Genomic DNA, 10,734 nt, shown 5'->3' with positions numbered 1-10,734 from the left:
ATGCAACCAGCCCCAACTCTTCTGACTACTCTACTGATGCTGCCCCTGGTTATCCAAGGACAGCCTCAGGTACAGGTGGTGGAGGGAGGGAGATGGTTCTGTGTTTTGGACTGGCCTCCCTCATTGCTTAGATTCTTTTCAAGAACCCGTTTCTAGGGGAGAGTGAAGGTGGAGAGGGAAGAATGGAAGAAGGATGGAGTACCCTGCCTGCTCCGATGATCCCTGGGCTTGGGCGAGCATAGGGTGAGAGGGGAAAACAAGGGTGAAAGTTAGTGGAAAGAATTCTGGGCTGTCAACTGCTCTTCATAAATCTTCATTTTATGCAGAAGTCTGCCACCCTTTACCTGTGCTAAGGATGCTACAGATAAGGGAGCTCAGCCTGGGCTGTTGTAAGCATGCGGCCTGAGCTCCATTATCCACCAAAGCTACACTATTAGGTTGGAGTTGTGGCAGACTGAAGACAGTGCCAGATTAACTACCAGGGCCATGGACACTATGTGTGGGACTATTCAGAGAAGGGCTAGGGCATATCTTAATTCTTAAAGACTCTGTAAAGAAACCTCAGCTAGTGCCACAGGCCTAATCAACAACTTTGGAAGGAATCTTCAAAATGGGAGTGGAGATATGAACATAGGGGATCATAATAATAACAGGCTAATATGAGTCTTAATAAGATGCCTGCCACCCTTAGAGCCTATAATAACTAATTATAATGACCATTGGCTAGTAAGAGTCTTTACAAATTAATCTCTACATATATTTACATTTCTTTTTAAAGAATTCATCTTTATTATTGAAAACATTACGGATGCCTTCCTTTTCCCCCCATTGACCCTCTTCACCTCACACCTGATCCCACCCCAACCAGGTCTTCACCACACTATTGTCTATGTCCATGGATTATACATATATGCATATAATTATTTGGTTAATTCTTCCCCCTCCCCCCGGGCCTTCCCTCTAAAATTCGTCAGTCTGTTCTATGCCTCTATGTCTTTGGATATTTTTTGTTTGTCAAATCAGTTTGTTCATTTGATTCCACATATTAGTGAAATCATATGGTATTTGTCTGTCTCTGACTGGCTTATTCCACTCAGAATAATATTCTCCAGGTCCCTTCATGCTGTCTCAAAGAGTAGGAGATCTTTCTTTTTCACAGCTGCATAATATTCCATGATGTAAATGTGCCACAGCTTTTTCATGTACTCATCTACTGTACTTGGGCTGTTTCCAGATCTTAGCTATTGTAAATTGAACTGCTGTGAACATAGGGGTGAATATATTCATTCTGATTGGTGTTTTATGTTTCTTAAGATATAAAGTAAAACATAAGTATTTTCATTTCTTACAAAGGCACTGGAACACAGAGAGTAAAGTAATTCACCCAATGTCACAGAGCCAGTAGTAGATTCAGGCAGTCTGGCTCTCAAATCAGTGGGTTTATAAGTAAGATAATAGGTAAAGGGGCAAAGAACCCAAAATTATGTCTCTTTTATTTCTAGAACCTTTCCCCCTCACTCTGTTTAGCTGAGGCAAAGCAAATGCCTGCCACCCTCATCCTTTTGGCCTGCATTGCACACTCACCCCAACACAGCTGGGAGCTCTGCAGCTCCCTTAGTATATAAGCACAGGATGTAGAATAAGCATGAGACTTTCGGGCAACTTGCAGCCTGATCACTTGTTAATTATGTGACTCAGCATAATAGTTGTAAAAATTCTCAGAACCTCTGGGTTTTAAATCATAAAATGTGGATAACAAGTTCTACCTGGTCATGTTCTTGTGAATGGTGAATGTCAGTCTAGTTTCTGGTGCCCCATGGTGCTGCTAATATTTTTTTTCTTGACAATTTGGAATTCTCTATACCTGCTTCTTCAAGACAAAATTGTGGGGATCTACTAAATCTCTATAATGGGGGTACTGCCCAGAACTGCAGCCCCTAAACTGGTCCCTTGACAAGTCTCCTCAGAGTTGCTTTCCTCTATCCCACAGAACAGCCAGGAAAGGTCAGCTTCCAGTTACGGGCATTGCTGATCAAGCCAATATATGAGGTAGGGTGATGGTGGCACTAGCAATAGGAGCTGGAGAAGACTGTGGTTTCAGTTATGAGAAGTCAAGGAAAGGGTCACTCAAACCCATGGCAGAAGAGTGCCCAGTCAGTTAAGAACAACCTCTTGTGCAGGGTCAAGAACAACTTCTTCTTAGGCACACCAGAGCAGGGTCAGCCTCATGTTGCCTAAAAGCACAGTGCGCTCCAACATATATGCTTAATGTACCTGTAACCATCATTTTGCAGCTGGTAAGACGTGTGCCAGGCTCCTTGGATAAAGACGGCCTATGCTATTGTGTGGTTTACCTGCCCAACAATGTCATCACCTTGAAACAGTTGGAACAGCTACAGGATACAGCCCAAGAGCTCCTGAGCAAGTATGAGCAGGAGCTGTCCAGGGTGAGTGCTGGGGCTGGGGCTGGGGCTGGGGCTGGAACATTAGGTAGCACAGGCGCAGCCTCTCCAGAACCTAGCACGAGGATGAGCTCTGGTGGTAAAGAAGGAACTGAAGGAAGCACAGCACTCATCTTTGAGGAAAATCCTTAGTTTAAAGGGAAAACTGGGCACTTTGGGGGGATCCCCAGGAGTAGTAACAGAGAGGCTTATATAGGGAGTGCTTCCTATATTAACAGGTGAATTAGTGAATATGGATTCACTGGGCGATGGGAAGAGGATAGAGAACAGGAAAAGGCTTGGAAGTGGGGTGACTAGTGCAAAGGAGGCAGGAGAAGCCTAAGTGGAAGAGTTAAAATAGGAGCAATTGGTGGACAGATGTGTGGGCAGGTTAGTGAGCTTGGAAGTGATGCTGTAAGTAAGGATGCGTAAACAGAAATGTTGCACCTGCAGTGTGGTGTGGGCAGTGTTTTTTTTTTGAATGGTCACTAGTGGAGTTCCTGGGGAAGGTTGATGAATTGGGGCAGACTGGAAGCTGGAAGTCAGGTCATTCATTCACTCACTAAAGCGTTCCTGAGAGTGTGTGGCTCTAAACAGAAAAAGAAAGAGAATCTGTGTGGTGTAGGGGAAAGACTTATTTTTCTTTCAGTGAAAGGATGCTATCATTCTCAGCTATGAAATAGGGATAATGGTAATGCTCACCTCAAGGGTTATAAATAGAAGCAAGTAAGGTGAGGGATATGAGAGAATTTTGTAGGCTGTGAGGCACTGGGTGGGGATGTAAATAGATGGAAAAAGCCATAGCTGTTGAGGTTTATGAACTGCCTGTCCACCCCTCCCCCCACCCATGCCCAGGTCAGTGAGTATGCACGCACCATTGAAGACAATGACAACCAGATCCTAGAAATGAATGGTGCCCTGAAGTCCAGAAATCCTACTGCCCCTGCTGTCTCCTATGAGTCCCCAGCCTTCAACCTGCTGCGCCTGGAGCTGGAGGGAGCACAGGAGTTGGTGGCCCAGCTTAAAGCGAAGGGAAGGGTTAGAGCTGGGGATATCCTCTACCAGCTCCAGAGCCAGGTATGTGGATAGATTTAAGAATCTCTCTCTCCTCCCTAGCCTCCTGTCTTATCTAACTGAAAATTTGACAGTTTCCCAAATCACTTCTTTCTGGGGAAGAAGACCCTGAGCTGAGGAATGTGGGAGCTTAAGAACACTCAGTGACCCACATCCCTGGCATCTCACTTCCTCAGGTGGCTAATGCCAGCCTCACACTCAAGCTTCTGGCTGACTCTGACCAGCGCAGCTTCCGAGCTCTCCGCCAGGAAGTGGATGTCCTTCAGAGCCGTATAAGTGAATGTGAGAGGGAGAAGGAGCAAGAAGAGGCCTCCAGAAACCCTGACCAAACCCTGCCCCCAGGTGAGGCCCCAGGCTGAATTTCCAAAGATCTCGTCTCCCCAATGACAGGGTTGGGCATGTAGGGTTGAATATGGTGTACTGAGGGGTGGACAGTAAAGCTCTTGATATAAAATAAGTCTTTTATTTCTGTGGTTGGTGTTTCACTAGAGGATGTAGACTGAGATTGCTACACTTTCACACAAAGGCATAGCCAGATACATAGATGTGTAAATACACCTATAATCAGACATACACACTAGTCTCCATTCATGCACAACCACATCTGCTTACACGTGGACATACACTCAAATGCACACATGGTTACTACAGTTTCATACTCTGCTCTCTCTGCGTCATGTGCCTCACACTTATCTCATACCTTGACTGCTCTCTTTTCTAGGTTCTTGTGCCCATGGAGGGCTCCAGAAAGTCAGTAGACCCATTGTGGTACAGCTCAATTGGAGAGGCTTCTCTTACAAGGCAGGAGCCTGGGGCCGAGACTCAGCACCCAACTCATCCTCTTCCCTCTACTGGGTGGCTCCTCTGCGTACAGATGGCAGGTGAGTCCAAGATGATTTCTCTTCTGCAACCAGGTTCATTCCAAATTTTCCTTACCCTACCCTACCAGGTCTCTTTGTGGCCCCATCCAGATTCTTCTATTTCAGACATGCCCCTGGGAAAACTTAGTCTAGACTTTACTGTTTAACTCCTAGTGCTCTTCTCGTGGGTTAAGGATGGACCAGACTGCCCTAAACTTCCTTCACAAATTCACTGTCTGAAATTTCTAATCCCATGGTAATCCAGAGCTGGTTCTATTCCTAGCTTAATCATATTTTTAGAAAAAAACTCTTCTATATTTGAACCTTAGAATCCTAACTTCTGCTCAGAAACAGTTCAGAGGATAAACTTGACCAAACTTGACATGTGGAGTCAAATATATCCAAGTTTGAATCTCACTACTACCACTTAGCATATCTGACTTTGTTTTGTTTTTAAATCTCTGATGGTAAGTCAGGATTTACTGCCCAATCTTAAGAGGTGGCAATACTGATAAGTCAGGAATGATGTAAAGGACTTTCCCAGTGACCTTCTGGGCGTAAATCTTCCTGAATCCAGCTTCAGAACTCTGTCCTATTACAGAACATCTGTGTCTCAAGAGCAGGTGGGAGGCAGTGAAGTACAGTGGGGCCTTGACTTATGAGTGTCCCGACTAACGAGTTTTTTGAGATACCAGCTGTCTCTCGGCCCATTTTTTGCTTTGAGTTGACAGAGTAATTTGAGTTAACGAGCTCCTTAATGAGCTCGGTCTCAGAACAAATTAAACTCCTAAGTCAAGGCCCCACTGTATAAGCAAAGGAGATGCTCCATAAAGAAGAAAAAGTAATAGCTATCACTTGTTGATTGCTTACTTTGAGATGAATTCTCTAGTAATTATATTATTTGCACGATCTTACTCCTGACAAGGAGGTAGTTTTTTAAACAAATTTTATTTATGAGTTGATTAACCTGGAGCCAGTTACTTAACCTTCCTGAGACATAGTCTCCTAGCCTGAAGGGATAAAACCTATACAAAAGTAACTTTGTTATAATTAAATGAGATAATGCATGTACATTGCATTATCTCATTTAATTAGGCATTGTTGCTGTTGATGTTATTATTAGTTATGTTTTTTCAGTTATTCATTCTCATCGCATATTATAAGTAAAAAATTAAATATTAAAAATCAATTCTGTTTGAGTCCAAAGTCCCCCACTATTAATTAGAACACCAGCCTGCCATTTTTAATAGCACTTTGTTACCCTGCTTCCTTCTGTCACCTGATGACTCTGGTGTGGTGCTTGGCCTAGGTACTTTGACTACTACCGACTGCACAAGTCTTATGATGACCTGGTACTACTGAAGAACTATGAGCAGCGGAAGATGGGCTTTGGTGATGGCAGTGGCAATACTGTGTACAAGAACTTCATGTACTTTAACTACTATGGCACAGGTGAAATAGCCAAGGTGGACCTTTCTTCCAACAGCCTGGTTCTGCGGCGCCCGTTGCCTGGCGCCACCTACAACAACCGCTTCTCCTATGCTGGTGTGCCCTGGAAGGACTTAGATTTTGCCAGTGATGAGAAGGGGCTGTGGGTGCTCTATGCTACAGAAGAGAGTAAGGGCAACCTGGTTGTGAGTCGCCTCAATCCCAGCACCCTAGATGTGGAAGAAACCTGGCGCACCAGCCAGTACAAGCCAGCCCTATCAGGGGCCTTCATGGCCTGTGGGATGCTCTATGCCTTACGCTCTCTGAGCACCCGCCAAGAGGAGATCTTCTATGCTTTTGATACCACCACTGGGAAGGAGCACCATCTCAGCATCCTGCTGGATAAGATGCTGGAAACGCTGCAGGGCATCAATTACTGCTCCTTAGATCACAAGTTGTATGTCTACAATGATGGCTACCTGGTCAATTACGACCTCAGCTTCCTGCCACTGAAGCATAGGCTACCAACACCACCAGCCAAAAGGCCCTATGAGGCTTGAGCTCCTGCAAAAGCTGTCAAACCCAATAAGTCCTAAGACCCAATGGAAAGAGCATTGGTAGAAGTGTGTCCTCCTCTTGACCCTCCAGGTGGACCATTCCCCCAAATGGCCATTAGCCTTAATGATTGGTGGCATTGATTATATCTAGTTAGTCCTTTGTACTTTATATTTCAATCAGTACATTAAAGTTCTCTTTAATAATGGCCTAGGTGGATTTTATTGGGGTTTGATTGGGAAACAAAATATGGGCTGGAAAATGTTACCCCAACCCTTTACCAGAATCCTAGAATTGCAGGAGCTGGACTTAAAAAAACACACCTCATATTCTGTGTTTTGAAAACTGTGAGTCCAGCTCCTACAATTGTAGGACTGTCTGAGATTGAGAGCCTCCTCTTCCCCTGAAGAATATCAGGGGAACTTGTCATTAGGGTGGGGTGTATAAGTTCCCTATCTTATCCCCAACCACCTGTGGGGCACCTGGGAAGAAGGGGACAGTGTCTTGGAGTGATAATCAATGTTTCACTCTCCTGAATAAGTCTCACTCTTGAGTGTAATTTGGGAAAGGGCTTAGGTCTGAGTCCTGCTCTAGGAAGTGCATGATAGATGAGCCTGAGGCAGGCCTGCGACACCCATTGCCTGGGACCATCTACAATCCCCACTTCTCCTATGCTGGTGTCCCTGGAAGGACTTATATTTTGCCAGTGATGAGAAGGGGCTGTGGGTGGATTGGGATTGAGGTAAAGACATTCTCAATAAAGAATATCCTTTAGTGTAACAGCAGGAAGTCTCCTAGATAACTGTCTGTAGTTTCTTTGCTTATCTTTAATATACTGAGAACATATGGGCCCAGCCTCTTTGCTTGATGCATCTATCTGCATGGTGCACATACCCATTAGGCAAGTGAATGAAATGTTCAATGTTTCAGACCCCGAAGTCTTCACAGTTACACAGACAATAGAATAGTTCACACACACTGCCTCATGCTTATACTTCATACATATACATGCATAAATATTTATCCAATCAGACATATGCATTATTATGTTTACATAACAACATTTCCATCCACATCAAACATTAACATAGACATACATGTGCATTTAGCCTATCCACTAATAGAAAATTCACATGCTATCCGAATAAAAATTAATCACCATTCTCAGTTCCTTACATGGAACTGAGAATCTGGCTTTTTAGTTGCCTAAACCTGTGTTGTTAGGAATTTCACTGTTAACCACTTTCACTCTCACTTCTTGGTTTACAGACATCTCTTCCCCTAATGCTTCAACATAAAGATAGACATTTAAGACCAGGCTAGAACATTGAAACAAATCATTCTAAGAATTCTGCTATAATAACATGTAGAAAAGACCAATTAATAAGTTAATTAAAAGTGCTTTGCAAGGAGTAGATCATTAAACTTTAGTTTGGAATGACCCTAGTGCAGCCATGGGCAAAACTACGGCCCGCGGGCCGGATCCGGCCCGTTTGAAATGAATAAAACTAAAAAAAAAAAGACCGTACCCTTTTATGTAATGATGTTTACTTTGAATTTATATTAGTTCACACAAACACTCCATCCATGCTTTTGTTCCGGCCCTCCGGTCCAGTTTAAGAACCCATTGTGGCCTTTGAGTCAAAAAGTTTGCCCACCCCTGCTGGGAGTCTCCCTGGCTGGCCCTGCTCCTGCTTCTAGGATAGAGAAAATCTCCACCCAACCCATGTCCCCCAATCTTATGGAAACATTTTCAATTAAGTCTAGTCTCACAAAATTTATGCACAGAGAAAAACCTGAGATCTTTTTTTTTACAATACCACTTTTCTGAAGAAGTTAAGGACTTTGTTCTTGTCCATTTTCTCTTCTAAGCTCCAACTCTTTCCACATTGTTAACAAAAGCAATAAATTTCTGTAAAGGTGACAGTTGAGCAGGAGTCAGAAAAAAAAAAATGAGACTTTTTTTTTTTTATACTAATATGCAGAAGATACAGCTCTTTGGAGGAACTCACAATGATGAAAAACAATTACAGCAGTCAACATTTATTAAGCTTTTACTTGTGTTCCAGGCACTAAGCTAAGGGGAGAGCTTTATATACCTCCCAGCATACCTTAAAGATCCCCATTATTCAGGCAAGGTTTAGTGAGGTTAAATAATTTGCTTGAGTCCTTTTGCTGATAAGGGCTGAGATAGAACTTCAATCTGGGCAGCCTGACTCTAAGAAAGGGCATGTCTTTAACTGTTCTTTGAAAGGGATAAAGACCAAAGCTGTGGGGAGTCCAGTACTGAGAAAACATCTGACTCAGCCTGGAGGGTTTAAGTGATAACACCGTAAGAAGTACTAATTGGCAGTTACAAAATAGGCACAGAGATGTAAAGTACAGCAGAGGGAATACAGTACAGTCAACAATCTACACTAATAAAAGAGAAAAATGGTAATTGGCGTATGACGATACCCTTTTCATTGGCTAATCAGGGCTATATGCAAATTAACTGCCAACTAAGATTGGCAGCCAACTGCCAACTAAGATTGGCAGTTAACTGCCAACAAGATGGCGGTCAATTTGCATATGTAGGCACAATGCAGGGAGGCGAAAGGGAAAGCAGGAAAAAGCCCCCTGCCACTGACAGTGACTTAAACATGCAATTCCCTGGGAGAATTATGTTCCAGGCAGAGAAGGCTGTATAATAAAAACAAAAACCATCAGGTAGGAGTGTCCTTGTGTTTAAAGAATAATAAGGAGATCGTGTAGCTGGAGTGAATAAGGAAATTGGGTCAGGAAAGGATATCAGAGAAGTCATGAAGAGATTTGTAGGTCTGGTAAGGACTTTGAATTTTACTATGAAAAACATACCCGGCTGGCGTGGCTCAGTGGTTGAGCAGCGACCTATGAATCAGGAGATCACATTCAATTCCTGGTCAGGGCATGTGCCCAGATTGAGGCCTGGATCTCCAGTGTGGGACAATCCCCAGTGTGGGGCATGTAGGGGGCAATGGATCAATGATTCTCTCATCATTGATGTTCCTCTCTTTCTCCCTTTTCCTTCCTCTCTGAAATCAATAAAAATATTAAAAAACAACAAACAAACAAAATCCACTGCTAGGTGTTTTTGTGATAAAGCAGATTAAAGATGATAGTGTCTGAATTTAGGGTGGGAGTGGTGGAGGTGGTGAGAGTTTTCTGATTCTGGACTGCAAATTGGATCCACAGAGGTGTCTGTGCTGCCCACAGGTCACCCATCCTCCAGCTTTGACATCAGCAAGAGCAAAGGACAGGCCCATAAAGCTCCAAGAGCATCTAGCACTCCAAATGCTAAAAATTCCTACTCCACCACCACAACATACCAAAAAAATACATCTCAAGAAAGAAATTATAGCTAAAACTGATGCTTTATCTCCCCAATAGGACAACTCTATTAATCCAATTATGCCTTATACCTTGCTTGACTCTGTTTACATAAAAAGCCCAGGCTCTCCAGGTCATCTTTCTAAGTCTCATCACAATATGCTTGACTGTCTCTCATCTGACTCAATATTCCATTCATCATCAGTTCTCCAAACCTTTCCACCCTATCATTTAGACCTCATAATTTAGCAACAGCAAAGTCCTTATACCTACAACTTTTCAAATGTTCCCTTACCTTTTTTGCTGTAATGGAATTCTGGCTGTCCACTGAGGACATCGCTTCTCCAGCAGTGCTGATTGCTTGTTTCATTCCCTATGGACTCAGAAGTGGGATAGGTGTCTTTCTTGCCTCATCTTTTGCTTTTTGACCACAATTCTGTAGCTTCAAAACTAGTCCATATCTGTCAATATAATCATTCTGGCATAGCACTCACCTACCAAACTTACCATGGTCTATCCAACTCTGCCTAATCTCTGTGTAGGCAAAGAAAAGCAGACAACTGTGCAGACTAATGTCATCTAAGTATCCTATCTAATAAAAGAGAAACATGGTAATTAGCGTATGACCGCTACCCTTCCCATTGGCTAATCAGGGCAATATGCAAATTAACTGCCAGCCAAGATGGCGTCTGGCAGCCAGGCAGCTTAAAGCGAACTTGAGGCTTGCTTGCTTCAGTGATGGAGGACTCCAACGTTCCCCGCCTGCCGCTGCCGGCCTCTGAGCTGCAACTCTAAGCAACTATGTTACAAATATAGAAGCTAAACAAAACCCCAGAAACCTGCTTTAGTCCACCTGGCTTCAGCCAGCAGGATCGCAACATTGTTTCAGATACAGAAGGTAAACAAAGGCCAGAAACCTGCTTTTAGCAGCGGAGGCCTAAGAGCTGGAGCCAAGCCTCAAAGCTAAAGCTGGCCCAGAATAAAAAAAAAAGAAAAAAAGGAGCAGTTGGGAGCTTCAGTCACCCGCC

The 10,734-nt window shown here is 43.5% G+C and overlaps 1 protein-coding gene across 1 annotated transcript; it reads left to right on the top strand.

Moving 5' to 3' along the window:
* On the top strand, nucleotides 1-6,363 carry LOC132241874 (olfactomedin-4-like). Its single transcript, XM_059710833.1, has 6 exons — nucleotides 1-69; nucleotides 2,295-2,447; nucleotides 3,297-3,518; nucleotides 3,692-3,857; nucleotides 4,237-4,396; nucleotides 5,685-6,363. Exons 1-6 carry the CDS (start codon nucleotides 1-3, stop codon nucleotides 6,361-6,363), a joined length of 1,449 nt encoding a protein of 482 aa, XP_059566816.1.
* Nucleotides 6,364-10,734: the final 4,371 nt, after the last annotated feature.

Source organism: Myotis daubentonii, chromosome 9, assembly GCF_963259705.1.
Source record: "Myotis daubentonii chromosome 9, mMyoDau2.1, whole genome shotgun sequence".
Taxonomy (NCBI): domain Eukaryota; kingdom Metazoa; phylum Chordata; class Mammalia; order Chiroptera; family Vespertilionidae; genus Myotis; species Myotis daubentonii.
Note: the sequence above shows the minus strand (reverse complement) of the source record. Positions and strands in the feature narration are given on the sequence as shown.

Coding starts and splice junctions, on each gene's coding strand:
- LOC132241874 (XM_059710833.1), top strand. CDS start 1: ATGCAACCAGCCCCAACTCTTCTGACTACTCTACTGATGCTGCCCCTG. Junction 2,448..3,296: donor ATGAGCAGGAGCTGTCCAGG/GTGAGTGCTGGG, acceptor ACCCATGCCCAG/GTCAGTGAGTATGCACGCAC. Junction 3,519..3,691: donor TCTACCAGCTCCAGAGCCAG/GTATGTGGATAG, acceptor TCACTTCCTCAG/GTGGCTAATGCCAGCCTCAC.